Source organism: Lathamus discolor, chromosome Z (genome assembly GCF_037157495.1).
Source record: "Lathamus discolor isolate bLatDis1 chromosome Z, bLatDis1.hap1, whole genome shotgun sequence".
Classification (NCBI taxonomy): domain Eukaryota; kingdom Metazoa; phylum Chordata; class Aves; order Psittaciformes; family Psittacidae; genus Lathamus; species Lathamus discolor.
Window position 1 is genome coordinate 82,017,306 of NC_088909.1, and position 16,315 is coordinate 82,033,620.

The 16,315-nt window shown below is 37.3% G+C and overlaps 1 protein-coding gene across 1 annotated transcript in view; it reads left to right on the forward strand.

Moving 5' to 3' along the window:
- The window catches only part of GLIS3 (GLIS family zinc finger 3), a 144,606-nt gene that overhangs the window by 89,367 nt on the left and 38,924 nt on the right, over positions 1-16,315 (forward strand). Inside the window, 1 exon segment of the mRNA XM_065663099.1 lies at positions 15,766-15,927. Coding sequence (XP_065519171.1) covers positions 15,766-15,927 — 162 coding nt within the window.

Below are 16,315 nucleotides of genomic sequence, written 5' to 3' on the forward strand. Positions count from 1 at the left end.
ATAAGCATCAAAAGGTTACTGCTAGCAGGGCTGGTGTCCTGGGTTCAGCAGTAGCAGTCATTTTTTCTCCTTCTTAGTAGCTGGTGCAGTGCGGTGTTTTTGACTTTCAGCCTGGGAACAATGCTGATAACACTGATGTTTTTAGTTACTGCTTGAATGTTTAGTCTGACCAAGGAGTTTCTGAGCCTCATGCTCTGCCAGGGAGGAGGGGAAGCTGGGAGGAAGCAGAGACAGCACACCTGACCCAAACTAGCCAAAGGGGTATTCCATACCACAGCATGTCATGCCTAGGATGTAACTGAGTTGCCTGGAAGGGCTAGTTCACTGCTCGGTCGGGCTGGGTACCAACAGGTGGTGTTGTATTCCCTTGTTATTTCCCTTATCATTATTATTACTGGTGGTAGCAGTAGTGGTTTGTGTTATACCTTAGTTACTGGACTGTTCTTATCTAAGCCTATGGGAGTTATATTCTTTCAATTCTCCTCCCATCCCTCCAGGGGCGGGGTGGAGGGAGAAAGTGGGGAGTGAGTGAGCAGACTGCGTGGGTTACTGAATACATTTAAACCACAACAGCTGGCAAAAGTGATTAGATGTGGGCTTTCTTATAAACAAACACTAATGGAGGAAAAAAATTAAACTGTAGTACCATCTTCCTGTGAGCAATTTCATCATTACCATCATCCTTCATTGCCACACTCTGATTCCCCTTGTGACTAATTACAAAAATCAAAACACTTACTTTAAATGTGAGTGGTCAGTTTTCTAGAGGAAATAAAAGTTTCCAGTGCAACACCCCGAACTTTCACTGAGCCTTCCTTGAGTCACCTCTGTGGTATGAATCTTGGGTGATCTTCAAAGGTTAACCACTTTGGTTTGAATGATTTATTGGTACGTAAGGTACAAAGGGAAGAATGGAATATAGATGTCACAGATGTTTTTCACAGTGCTGCTGATGTGACTAGAGCCAGTAATTATTTTGTCTAGTAGGATCCATCCTGAGATTACCTATTCATTTCACTCCCTTGATTTTTCCAGGTCTCTGAAGCCGTGCAAGTTTTCCCCTCACTCATCATTCTCTCCTTCCCACACACTCTAACAGAGAAGTTGTTATCTGAAAATAATCTGGATTCTGTATAAAGCTGTCAATAACAAACACCTATCAGATTGACCAGTCTGCCTTAAAATGTAGTACAGATTCCAGATTTGCTCACCACTCATTTGGACACCTGTCTAGCCAGGTGTTGACCTTGCCAATAGCAGTGTAAATGTAAAGTTATTTTCAAAGAGATACTCCAGATAGCTAAAGTGTAATAGAGGACCATTTTGCTGTGTTTTCAACATACACTTTTGGAATTGCTCTTGATTATAAGGTAGACATAAACCCAGGTTCAGAGTTAGTCTTCTGTTTCCATTAGCTCCTGTAAGCTTCATTTGCTGTTCATATTCAATTAGTCTTTGTGTCATGCACCTATCTATATGTATGTCTATCATCTGGCTTTGTCTTCAGGGTGCAGGCCATTAAAATAGAAAATAAAGTTTTTACTATCAGTTAAAAAACCCGAGCATGATGGTTTTTGCCAACAGTATAAAAATAGCTCTTACATCTGTTGTAGCTTCTCTTAAAGATATCCTTTCATACTGGGAAAAGATTAGTGTCAAGGACTACAGAATGCTGTAATGATTCACAGTGAAAGAGGTAAATGTAGGTTGCCAGGCAGAAATACATACTAAGAAGAATGCAGTGTCCATGAAGGAAAGGTAAAGAAAAACCTTAAAAAAAACCCTTAACGTCATGCGCTGGTGGTATGTTCTAAGGATGGTTATTTACTGAATCATCCTTTTGTTTTTCTTTGGTAAAATTTGGTTTCTTATCCTTGCCCTCAAAAAATTGCACAGCTCATCCCTTACTTGTGCCTCTGAACATGCAGGTGGTTTGGATTTTGCCCTTTTTGGCTGCATCCTTGAGCAGTAAAAATCTGGTACAGTCATTAATCTCTGATAATTTAAAATATCCTTTAAGTATTCCCAACCAATTGTGGTGCCAGACATACCACATAAATAAACAAAGGTCTTGTAACACTAATTGAACAAGCGCTTGACTTGAGGAATGGGCATATGTACTTATCTTTAGTAATATGCCATGCTTACCAATCTTTTTTTTTCTTCCTGTTCCTATTATATGCATCTAATTTTTCTACCTGGCCTAGCACAATCTGGACTGGCTTCTCTCATCTTACCCTTGCATTTATTACTGAAGTGTTCTGCTTCTGTAAGATCTCTAAAACCTTCTCTTGAAAATTACATCTGTTGTACAATAGGAACAAAATAATTAGGTTCATCAATGCTTGTGATTATTCCATTAAAACCTTACATTTATTACTGAATTACTCTATTTACTCTTTCTTGCCCTGGCTTGATAATGATCACTTAAGGTTTATTATAGCTTAAGCCCCAGTTGTCTGCTGAAAATGACTCTTGTGCAAGATTCTAAGGGACTCATCTATTTATATATTCAGGAGAAAGAAATGCATTAATAGATGCATTAGAGGATCTGTGCTATAGAGCAGAGAAACTGCTTTATTCCTAAATTACTTAACAGTTCTCTCTCTTCATTACTGCCATGTAACTTTTCTCAGGAGCACCAGGAAAAGAAAAGGGCTTAGGACATCTCTAAGCAATGCCTAATGTGAAATACGTATGTGCTTACTTTATCAAGCTGTGTAGATGTCCTTGGTAATTTAAAGGTTAGCTGTGGAATGTAAATATTGTATGAATTATGTAACTTTCTATTAAAGATGGAGAATGAAAAATAAACAACACCATAGTATCTTTGTATATATATATATATATATATTATCTATCTATCTATCTATCTATCTATCTATCTATCTATCTATCTATCTATCTATCTCAATTTTTCCTGTACTAAAGTTTTCAGAGACGAGCAGCTTTTTTGGCTTACCTGAAGAGAACTTTTTTGCATTAACCCATCATGGGCCCTTCAGCACAGATTTTTTGTCTGTGGTGATTTGTTAGCATAAGATAGCGTCTTGGTAGACAGGACCAAAAGCAGTGTATGTGTGACTTAAAAAAACGCATACAGCTTTTCAAGGGGATCCACATAGGTTTTGCATTACCTTAATCTTCTGGGTTTGGGAACTTCAACCTTTCTGTACAGTCTGTGTGGGAGGAGGAATACCAGCCCTGTACTGGGTAAGGAAAGACCAGCGGTGGCCATTGCCCTTAGGCAGAAGATGGTGACTGCTGAGCTCTTTAGAAAAAAAATATTGTGCCCCAACCACAGTTTTACAAGCAGTGCATATGCGCCAGCAGCTCTGCTGGCTGTGGCCTGGCTCCCTGTGTTGTCTGATCCTTCAGATTGTGTTCTTTGTGTTCAACCTTTGCTCTGAGCTTCTGGTCCATTTCCTGGTACCCAGACACATTTTGGTTTAGCTGTGGTACTGCCTGCTTCCAAACCAAGGTCCAGCGCTAATACTTGTTACTCACAGATTGTGCATTGCTTTATTAAATGGGATGTCAGAAAGCTGTAAACCCTAGCCATTATACTAATATCACGCTGCTTCCTTGCTGTGTCTTTCCTGACGTTAAGAAGGAGAAGGATAGAGAGGAACAGCAGCCTCTGTTTCTTTCCTTTTGTGTGTATTTGTACATACTGGTTCTTTGCACTTGGGTACATTGCAGCAAAAGGAGGAAAACAAGTTCTAGAGTTTTCTCCTGTCACTGTTTTCATTGTTTCCATTGGCATGGCATCACAGCAAAAGTCTTTCAAAATTTGACATGGCGCACAGAAACAAAGTGATTTGCTATCCTAAAATGAAGGTGGTGCCTATTTCTGCTTTCAGCATTCTCTTTTGACCTCTTGTTTTTTCATGATTTTTTTTATTTTCATGTTGCAGTCAAAGCGTAATAATTTTATTTCACTCAATTCTACTGCAAAGAAATAGTAAACATTAACCAAGACTTTACCTTGTCCAACATGTGGCCTCTTCCATTAGTTTTATGATCCCTAATTAAATAATGCCCATTAGTCAGTTCTGTTGATCATCTGAAAACTTACTTTCCTTTTGAGGCCACACTGCACTGAAGTATTGCCAGCACCTAAAGTCTGGTCACCGTCTTCTCGCAGTCACAGCTTGCTTGCTTCACATCCATTCATATCCACTCCATCTTACCCTTTTGAATCTGGAGAGCTTGCTCACCAGGTGGGTTTCTGTAAGCTTTCCCAGTTCTCTTTTTAACTCACAGACTTACAACATATGGGAGAATTGTCTGAGTTGTCATGAATTTTGAAATTTAGTTACTAATAGTCAAAAGCATGTTTTCAGCTGAACAAATCAAATGAAGCAAAAAAGCTCCTTTCTGCCTTTAGCCTTATTGCACTTCCCAGCAGGGTGGAAGATAAAAGGATGAATACTCCAGATTCAAAAATAATTTCTGATTTACGTTCTTTCTCCATAAGATACAGGACTTAATCCTTCCTGTAGAGGTTTGGTGTTTTGGTTTTGGGTGGGTTTTTTTGTTTGTTTGGTTGGTTTTTTTTGTGGGTTTTTTGTTTGTTTTTGTTTATGTCAGAGGAAGTGATGCATATTCAAGGAATGCAGAATTGGGACCTGGTTATGACAGAACTGTTATAGTAAGAGATGGCAGTAATACAGTTAAGGTTGATTAAGAATTCACATTTGCTCAGTTTTCACATGCTTAGAGTTTTGCTGAATAGTAACTCTGGGGGAGTTTTCTGTTTCATATTTTTCACTAACTATGCAAATACTAATCTGAACACTTTTTAATAAAGCATCAGCTAGTTAATCAGATTTTAAAAGTGTGTTTATTTTATCATGTTTTGTTTGAAAATAATAAAATTTTGAGTAATTTTTAAAAGTTCTGAAATTTATGAAATGAACATTATAATATGATCTCTTTTTAGTCAGTAGCTGCGTAGTTTTGGGGTATGTGGGCTGGATTTTAAATATTACAGAGTGTATTCTGGTTGCCTCTGACCATTTAAGGGAATGTGATACAACTGTAAACACAAATGAACCACTTGAAATGTTAGAAAATGATGAATATTTACTGATGAAAAATAGATGTATCTTAGGACTACAACCCCTATAACATTTTGGTCACTGTTGCACATTTATTGTAAAAGGGGTGAGGCTGCTCAGCTTAATTATGTATATTTATTCCCATGTATGACCATATCCATTCCACTATAAATTTGGCCTCAGGTCCTTTGTGTAGAACAAGAATAATGTTCTCCCTCTTTTCTCACACAGATGTTGGAGGGATTTATTGTATGTTACTTAAAAGGGAAGTGATAAGTACTTTGAAAAAAAAGGAACTATACATTTCACTTAATTAGACATCTGAAGATCCTATGCTGGAACATACCATGCTCAATTTAGAGTACTTTTGACAATACAGGTGTAATTTCTTCTGTTTTATGACTAAACAATCAATCCTTTTGGGACAGAAAGAAATTGCGTGTGAACACATAATTTTAAAGGAAAGCTTTTTTCCCCAGCCCGCTTGCTTTGTATTCTATGAAATGAAATGTTACAAACACATAGTGATAGACTTTTTCTTAAAACAGCATTGTGGATCTGACATTTCAGCTAAATTCCTTTTTTTATTTTATAGTGAAGCACCTGAGTTACTCAATGAAGAAAAAAAAATTAAATCCTCTAACAAAAGCAGAGGACTTGCATCCAGTGAAAAGGATGTATATTATCAAGTTTTTCTCATCCTTCTGAAGAAACTATCTGAGGAAGGTTGGGAAGCCTGTTCTTTGGCCTTGATGCTATGATAATATATTTCCTTTAAATAGAGAAGAATTTTTGTCAAAATACAGAATTTAAAATTTTAAAAATCCTATTTTTAGTCTTATGTTTTTCATAGACTTGTGTCATGCTTACAGTTATATTTTTTTTAATTTACCAGTTAAGTGAGATTGGCTGGTTCACAGGTGTGCTTTTATAAATGGTTAATAATATACAGGAAAAAATAGAAATAACTATTATCCAAGAGGTTTTTCTAGTTTTTTTTTTATTATGTCTTGATTCTGCCAGAGTGTAAGAGAATGAGTCTTTTCCACATTGTGAACTGAGCAGACCATGAATACACTGTGGATTGAGTGGCTTGAACTTCACATCACTTCACTTAATTCCAGAAGAGACATTCAAGAAACATTATGTCCCTGATGGAAACATGTCAAATAAATTCTGTTATAAGAAATCTGCAAGAAATTCTGTCTGCTGATGAGGTGGTTGTTGCTTAAGGGAGAATCAAGAACTTTTTGCTCTTGAAATCAAAAAGTATGTGTTCGTAAAAAGCCGTGCCAAAAGTTTATCGGTGTAAGTGGTGAGCTACGTACGATAAGTGAGAGAGTTTACCAGTACTGTAGTTTAAAGGATCATATTATTGGTTTTCTGTCTCTAATATAATTTCATCCGTGAAAAATGGCAATCAAGTGATGTATTTTCAAATAACTCTAAGGAGAAATACTTTAATAGTATTTGTAGAACAGCTTGCATGTTTGTTTTTTTAGTCCAAGTTTGTGCGTTTATGGATGGGATAGGATAGGATGGGACAGAACAGAATATTACTATTTCTATGTATAGATATTTCTGTGCTATTTCTATTTATAGCAAATAGAATGAATCATGAATCTGGAAACAGTTTGGTGAGGAAGAACCATCTAAACCTATGGTTTTTCTCCCATTTCTCATGCTTTTTTTTCCCACTTGGGGTATGGTTTCAGAGGCTCCCTGATCTTTAATTTCTTTTTTTCCCCTATTGTGATAGAGATCAAAATGTAGTCCTTTGTGAAATTCAAAGAGCAAAATACTCCAAACAACAACATCTTTTAGTGATGATGTGTTTTACACTACCTCATCGCAATCTTTGAAAGCTTATGGTCTCAATTTATAGCATATTTCAATCATGAGATCCTATAGATATCTGATGAATGCAGAAATGAGATGTAGCTGCATTTGTGTTGGAGGGAAAGACAGTGTTCCCACATAATTTTTTTTTAAAGTAAGTAATCAACAGGACCTTTTATTTGACAAAGGTTTATCTAGTTCTTGCAAGTGTCCTAGAAGGAAGAAGTATTCAATTCTAGACGACTTCTCTGAGGGGTTAGCATTAACAATAGCTGCTTTAATGTAGAATCATAGAATAGTTAGGGTTGGAAAGGACCTCAAGATCACCAAGTCCCAACCCCCCTGCCATGGGCAGGGACACCACCCATTAAACCACGCCACCCAAAGTTCCGTGCAATGTGGCCTTGAACACTGCCAGGGATGGAGCATTCACAACTTCCTTGGACAGCCCATTCCAGTGCCTCACCACCCTCACAGTAAAGAACTTCCTCTTTATATCCAATCTAAACTTCCCCTGCTGAAGTTTTAACCTGTTAGTCGTTGTTTTACCACTGCAGTCCCTGATGAAGAGTCCCTCCCCAGAATTCTTATAGGCACCCTTCAGATACTGGAAGGCTGCTATGAGGTCTCCACGCAGCCTTCTCTTCTCTTCTCCAGGCTGAACAGCCCCAACTTTATCATATGGGAGGTGCTCCAGTCCCCTGATCATCCTCGTGGCCCTCCTCTGGACTTGTTCCAACAGCTCCATTTCCTTTTTATGTTGAGGACACCAGAACTGTGCACATTAATCCAAGTGAGGTCTCACGAGAGCAGAGTAGAGGGTCAGGGTCACCTCCCTCGACCTGCTGGTCACGCTCCTTTTGATGCAGCCCAGGATACGGTTGGCTTTCTGGGCTGCGAGTGCACACTGTAGCCGGCTCATGTTCATTTTCTCACCAACCAGCACCCCTAAGTCCTTCTCTGCAGGGCTGCTCTGAATCTCTTCTCTGCCCAACCTGTAGCTGTGCCTGGGATTGCTCCAATTCAGGTGTAGGGCCTTGCACTTGTCATGGTTAAACTTCATAAGGCTGGCATCAGCCCACCTCACAAGCGTGTCGAGGTCCCTCTGGATGGCATTCCTTCCCTCCAGCATATCAACTGAACCACACATCTTGGTGTCATCAGCAAACTTACCGAGGGTGCACTCAATTCCACTGTCCCTGTCACCGACAAAGATGTTGAGCCATACTGGTCCCAACACCAATCTCTGAGGGACAGCACTCATTACTGGTCTCCAGCTGGACACTGAGCCGTTGACCACAACTCTTTGTGTGCGGCCATCCAGCCAGTTCTTTATCCACCGAGTGGTCCATCCATCAAATTGATCTCTCTCCAATTTAGAGAGAAGGATGTTGTGTGGGACAGTGTTGAACGCTTTGCACAAGTCCAGGTAGATGACATCAACTGCTCTGCCCCTGTCCATCAGCTCCGTAGCCCCATCATGGAAGGCCACCAAATTGGTCAGGCAGGATTTCCCCTTAGTGAAGCCATGCTGGCTGTCACCAAGCACCTTGTTGTTTTTCATGTGCCTTAGCATGCCTTCCAGGAGAATCTGCTCCAAGATTTTGCCAGGCACAGAGGTGAGACTGACCGGTCTGTAATTCCCAGCAGTGAACAATTTTAGAACTTTGTCAACTTGTTAGTGAAAGCTGCAAGAATGCAGTTGGTGGCCTCAGTTACAGGAAGATCAGAGACAATCTTTTAGAAAAGCCAAGGAGGAAAAGAACGAAAGGTGAAAAAAACAGAAAAAAAAAAAAAAAAGAATCAAGGGCACTGTCTTCCAAAAGGAAGCAGTGAAAGAATTCCCAAATTGTTCATTCTTCCACTAATGGTTTCTGTACCATATGCTTTTTTAATCAGTAGCAGCTGATGTGTTCAGTAATAGTTTCTTTTGAAGGGACTTGTCATAATATTTACCTTCTCTACAGCAACAGAAATAACTTCCAAGGCTGAAATGGCCACACTTACTAAAAGTAATGAAAACAAGAGGCATTTCCATGGTGAATGAATCTCTTGACACCACTATTTTGCAGGATAAATAACATTCGATGTATTGTGCTTCATTTTAGCTGAGGTATTTGTGTTTTTATGCATGTTGTTACCTAGAAATTAAGAATATACGGTGTGGTACAGATTCCAAGAATGTGAGAAATATGATCTCCAGAGTATTGAAATGAAAAGAAGAAATGAGCATGCTATATTTATCAAGAACACATAAATTAAAATAGTCATCCGTAAAGAGAGCTCCCACAATAAAAGAGTATTGTGGCTGGGGACAGTTCCTTACCTGTTTTCTTCTTCCACCTTTACGGCAATTTGGTAGCATCCTTAATCCACTGTTCCTGATTGTCCTGTCAGAATCAACCCCAGACTGTTAACTATAAACACTGATCTTCTTGGAAAGGAGATTAAAATTAAATTTTATTGATAAACTCAAGTAATCACTGTTTACAGTGTTCCTGATAAAGTGAGAGTTTGCTCAAAGACAGTGCCGGAGACTAGCCTGTCTTCTGTGTCTTCCTGAAGAAGCAGCCCAATTTGATTTCTCTTATGTTAGCCAATGTGACTTTTGCTCTGCATTAGTTTATTTTTTTTTCTGTTGATTTCATTGCATTTTTCTGTTACAGCAGCAGTATGTAGCTGTTCTTACTTAAAATATACCCAAGGAGACGTATGTATTGGAAACCTGAAATCAAATAGGATATAGTTTATTAATCTTGTTCTATTGTTACACACACACAAAAAGCATTACATGCTCCTTAGTCAAAAGCTTAATAGCCGGAAGTACCAAGTAGTTCTGTAAGTCTTAAATCTGACTCATAATACAAACTGTCTTGTACATCTGTTGAGAATAATAATCCTGTTAGCTTGATGTAGGAAGTGCAAAGAAGATAATTTACTTTAGGCTTTGTCTGTAATTATCTTTGGTTTGCATTTATATTTACGCAATGCTGGATTGTAAAATTTTAATGGAATCTACCAGATAGACTGGAAGTGAGGATATTATAGTGGAGGGAACCTGCTTTTTTAAGAGGAAAATTAAAAGAGCGCCATTACTTATTGACTTCAATCAGCTTTGGACCAAATTTTCCTTGAATGGTTGGGCAAACAAGCATCTACCATAATCATGCGCAAGACATAAGCATAGTCTGTCATTATTTACTGGAGCAAAGAATTCCAAGATACTGTTTCATTTCATAAGCTTAACTATAAAATCAGAAAATAAATCACAGCCTTTGCATAGCATTGAGAAAAATACAGCCTTATATAAGCACCATGAATCTACCAAAGCATTTAGTCACAATGTCTCAAAATGTGTTCTGTTCAGATAGAAATCCTTGCTCTATAATGAAGTGCTGCTCTGAATACTACATTTTCCCCCATTTACACACTTTAAGGGTTAAAAGCAGAGTGCTTATTTTACATGAAATGAACCTGGGCTTTTAAATCTCATCTGTAGCATGCAGCCTCCTTGTTGGCGAGCACCTGATGTCAGCAGTTTGAATGATGTCTGACACTAATTACGTGTCGTTCACAAGATTGCCAGGCAGGAGAGTCTGGGGGAATAAAAAGCTATTTGAAAGGTTTTCATGTGAGGTCTTACTCTCAATTTTTTGAAAGCCCTTATATCTCTCACACAGCAGCACCCTGCTAATGCTGTTGAGGAAGGGAAAAGCTTTTAGAAAGACTATTAGTTAATGTTTGCAATGTATTGTTCTTGTTTGAAAGCCATACAAAAAGAACAGCATTTAAATCTGTTCTTGTGATAAATGCAAAGCTGGGGAAAGATACTTTGTCCTTGTCACACCACCTGCCTTGGTACTGACACAGAAGAACCTACCTGGTCAGCATATCACACCATTCAAAATCAATTGACAAGAAGGCATAAAACATTGTTAAATAATTAACTTGTCCTTTATCTGCTAGTAAACCTTTTCAAAATGATACATGACTACTGGGCGATTCAAAGATTTTATTTGGGGCCTTATGTATATGCTACTCTGATTTATTTTTTCCTTGGTTTTTTATAGGAATACGTTTTTCTCTATTTGCATATATATATTTCCTAAAATCAGAAATGGCTTATATTTTCATGTAGAAAATATAAGTTCTTCAAAGTCTAAGATTTAAAACTTTTATTTGTCATGCTTATGTTCAGCTTACGCTTACTGAAGTAAGCAAGTCAAATAGCTTGACAGAGCAATCTCAGACAGTAACTGGCTGTTGCGAATGGGATCAGGTCAATGTCTGGATAGTACATCTGCATGAGACAGAGTCAACTTTTTATACTGTCTTCAAGCAGGCAGACTCATACCAGTTTGTATCATTCAGCACATGGTAAATCAAATTGATTTACTGTCTTTCTGAAGGCATAGAAGCGTACATGGAAACATCTTGGAGCCCTTTGCCTTTCCAGAGTCCCACTTGTTTCATTTGCTTCTCACATAAATATCAGTTCTTTGAGGGAGCATATTTTATCAAGCTGTTACTTCTACATTCTGGCATGGAAGAAGGAAAAAGTAGAAAAATAGTACTATATTTCTGTTTTTATATTTTACTGAAAAAAAGTATTAAATTGGAATTGACAAGCACAGAATATTTAAAAATAGTCCAGTATTATTTATTAATTATTTTATGAGGAATAGATCTTAGATACAGTTCAAACGTGGAATCATTGTTGGATAATGCTGTTTATAAGTCTTGTGCTGAATTTTGTCCCAGTGTTGATGGGGATCAGTCTGGAATGGAATATAAAATACCACTGGTGAAATGCCTGCTGTTCTGTGTTTGGGAGTATACAACAAGGTTTCTCCAAGGCTTTTCGTATTTAAACTATATGATATTTTTTAACCTTATGTGGAGGGAGATATCTGCAATTATCTGACAGGAGGATGCGGGGAGGTGGGTGTTGGTCTCTTCCCACAAGTAACAAGTAATGGGACAAGAGGAAACTGCCTCAAGTTGAGGAGGGGAGGTTCCGTCACTGAAGTATCCAGGTCTGTTATTAAGAATCTACATGGACACAGGTTACCTCTTGATATACAGAAAGCCAGATGTTGCAATTTAATGGTTATAGGAAAGTTGATGTTTAGCAAAGTCAGATTTAAAAAGGAGAAACATCTCTGTCCCCATAACCTTAGAGGAAGACCAGATTGGGAGCATGTAATGAAATGTATTCGTTATAATATCTGTAAATTTCTCCCCCCAAATGGCAACAGACTAGAGAAATGCTTATCCTTCACTTAAAAAAGATGATCCTCCCCAAAATGCACTGATGCTGAAAAATATTTGAGAATCACTGTGTATAACTGATTAAAAAAAAGAAAAGATATTAAAAACATAAAGGTGAAAGTATCAGAATAGGACTGTAACATAATGTTGGATTAAACATCACTGTAATATTAAATACTGCCAAGGTGTCAATATTTCTGTGAGTATTTAATTTTGTTTGTTTTGGTGTTAGAATAAATTTCAAAGTTGATCTGAGAAAGAAGTGTTTATAGTGAGAAAGCGAAAAAATTTTTTATGTATAAATTATTTGGGACTTAGTTAAGTGACTTGATAACAGAAAATATCTAGAAGTTATCTTTTATGTTACTTACCACATTAATAGAGAAGAAAAAGACAAAAGAAAATAGTCTGGATGCTGAAGCAAAATGAATTCAGATAGAAAAAAGTAAAGATTTTTAATACCAGATAATGCTAGGGGAGAGTTGGATTAAGAAGAAGCTGTGCTGTCCTGTCATTGACTTTAAAAACGAAGATTAGATACTTTCCTGTGAATGGATCAGATCTCTGGCAGGTGTTTGCCAGAGCAAAGTCTTCAGTCTTTGTTACCCTGGTGATCAACTGAGATATTCAGAGCAGTTCCTTTTTCAGTGAAAACTGACTATAATTTCTTAAACACTTGACCAATGAAGATCTTCTGTTAACATTGAAGTATAGACACAGAACCATGCCGTTCTTACAGCGTAAGGGTCTAAATATGTTTCGTAATCAAGGTTGTCGTCTAATTCCCAACAGGGCTCAGAAGTGCATGGTGCATCCAACAGGGCTCTACATGCTGCATGGACTATTTTATATAAATTTATGTAATTATATTGTAATTTCAGAGGATGATTGCCCGGTACACTGGACATGGTCTCTGACTATAGAAAGCTGAACAGCACACCCATGAAAACATGAGTGTTTTAAAATACTACTTTTGCTTTCTATTGAGATGCTTAACTTTTCACTGTAAATACATTTTTTCTTATTTTTGACAATTATTCTTATAAAAAGAAAAAGTAAATATGGATGTGGACACTCTAATGAATATGTTTTGGAAAAATCCTCCCAAGTTTAGGAAGTGAAAAGGGGAAATTTTCTTTATGACCTACTTTGCAGTTTCAGTTTTTATGCCACTGTAAAAATAAGCTCAGTAACTATAATTTCTGTATTGCCGTTTAGGAAAACATTATATAATTAATTCTACATAATACTTCCAAAAAAAATGGTGTAATTGGGTGTATGTTTAGGAATGTTAAACTTCAGATTGCCATAATGAAGGTGCTGCATTCTCCTCTTTTACCACAGTTAAAAACTATGAAGAATTCCATTTCAACTACCATCTACCTGGCTTTTTTTCCCCCATAGGTAATCATGTCTTGTCTAGAATATTTCATTGAAATCTGGTTATCAGGAAAGAATGAGTGTTCTGTATTTTTGAAAATAATGTCTTTTCATTTATTTTGTTTGAAGCATTGGAGAGTCCTAAGGCTTCAAAAAGCCTGGCTTTTAATGTAACATTCCTTAACTGTTGTGTTATGATGGTCTTTCTAATAATACAGGCTCGCAGTTTCTGTGTTTTGCTAGAATGACCTTTTCTGCAATACACAATTTGATAGTTAAGATGCTACAATTTATTTCATACTTGCGTACAGCCTAGTTACTGTCATTAGAATGGATGGTTGTTCTTTTATGAATTTAATAAGAAATAACAATTTATCCACATAAGATGCGCTAATCAGTAGGTTTCTTTGTTATTTTAGCATAGCTGCTCTTGAATGGTTTTCTTTTCCTAAGGCCATTTGTTATATCAGTCTTTCAGCACGTGTGTTTTTTATGCTTTCTCTGCTCTTTAGTTTTTCCTAATAAAACACGGTATTTTTATACAGGCAGTTGTAAGAGATGCCTGTCTGAATTTTTATTTCTTTATCCTGGAATATTTTCTAATGATATGTTCCTAAAAGTACACAAATGTTTACACTTGCAACAATGTTTTGCTTGCGTACTAAACTTTCATAAAGGCAACACTCTATGTACAAGCGTGAATTAGTATTCAGTGATTGAAACTGGTTAATCTGAAAGGCACTGTAGGTTTGCTTTGGTTAAAGGGATAGGATATAAATAAATATGCTTTGTGGGTTGAGAAATTTTCTGAACTTGATGTATGTGAAAGGTGAAATTGCATTTATGAATAGATGGGGGTGCTTCATCCCCTTTCTCAATCTTAATTTCTTAAGCTTAATTTTAATATTGCTACTTTATATATTCATACAGGTATGTGTGTATTACACCTTATTCTTCAAAGTTGTAACTCTCTTACATTAATTGAAAAGCTACAGTACTTAAGTAATGAAAGATTTTATGTCCTTTTTTTCCTCTTTTTTGAGGGTGTTGCAGTTCTGCATGAAAGCCATGTTAATTTTCATCAGAATTCTGTCAGTGTTTTCCTATCTGTGCTTTTGTAAACATACACGCACTAAATAATATGTAATAAAATTTATTTGTATTGTTCAATCATCAGTGAAAAATGGCCTGTTTCTTTTCCAGTGAGTAAAATGGATAGGTACAGAAATGGTGTAAAAATTTTTGTTAGCATTAGAAAAGTTTGACATCTCTGTTAGTGCACTATTATTTTATGCAAGTATACAAAATCTGCAAATTAACATGTTATACAGTGCATGTTTTAGATGCTGCACAGTAGAATATGCAGCAGCTAAAACTAATGGGATTAACTGATCTTGACTGATTGAATTAAAAAAAGCCTATACTTCTAATTAATATTCATAAATATTCAAGTCTAATTGAAATCAAAGATATATAAAAAATGCTGGTGTCAGATAGAACTGATGGTTTTTATTTTCCCTTAGGATAAAGTGTACTATGGGAACATAATGGATGAAGAACAGGTTTTTGGCTCATATAAACATTGGCAAAAATATGAAAAATAGAAAAGAATTTCTATTCTTTCTTTCCTATTTCTATTTCCAAGATATACATATATTTAAATATTTCAGAAATCATTTTGCTTTTTGAATTATCATCAGCAAGGTAGAGCAGACTGACATTTCTCTGCAAGATTTTGTTGTTGCTTAGTAGGTTGGGTTGCTCCTGAGAGATGCAGCTCAGTTGCTGAAATCTTCAAGCCTAGACCTGAGATAAGGGTTGCTAGCAGGACTTGGGAACCTCACAGTGACCATTTTGCTTTCTGTCTGCTACTGGGTGAATCAGCTAGGGCTGTTTTTCCCAGATAGACTGAGAAGTGCATCTCTCTGAGCTGACCAGACTCTTTGGGTCTCAGTGTCCCATGTGTAAAATAGGATTGGGATGTGGTTTCCTCATTCAGTCATGTGCAGGGAGAATAAATACATTCTTATGGTCTAAATGGTTCAAACCCTGCAATAATACCCACGCTGAGAACCCATGTTTTCTCAGCTCTGGAGGGTCATCCAGCCATAGCAGGCTAGAGGTTTCTGAAAGCCCTTTCAGCCTGTCGTTCTTGTTGTTCTTGTGCTTGCTGTTGCAGTTTGCTGAGTGTGTTTTTCTCTCTCTTTTATAGTTTGAGGGATGCAAGAAAGCCTTTTCCAGACTAGAAAATCTCAAGATTCACTTAAGGAGCCATACGGGTGAAAAGCCGTATCTTTGTCAGCACCCTGGCTGCCAGAAAGCATTCAGCAACTCCAGCGACCGCGCCAAGCACCAGAGGACACACGTGGACACTGTAAGGAAGCAGAAGTCACATTGCAGTCTCCTGTACATTAGACCATGTGCTCTTTTCATCCAGCTTCGTGTCAGTAGGTAGACCATAACCTTAGAGATAGGAGGGAGAAGTGTCTGGTGAGGCAGTTTAAGGTGTTTCAGAAGCATGGATGAAGATGGGCAAAACTAGTTGATAAAAAGGCCTCAGCTCCACAGGTTTTACCTCAGCAAAAAGCAATAACTTTCTCCCAGTTGAATGGTCTTTAGGGAACCTGAAGTCACTATGAGAAGACGCAAAAGCCATCTGTGATAATAATGGCTATTCTCTGGCAAGAACTCAGTTGAACTTGAGGCTGGGACATGTACCAGAAAAGTCAAGAGAGGAAGAATAATTTTGTAAATCTAAAAAT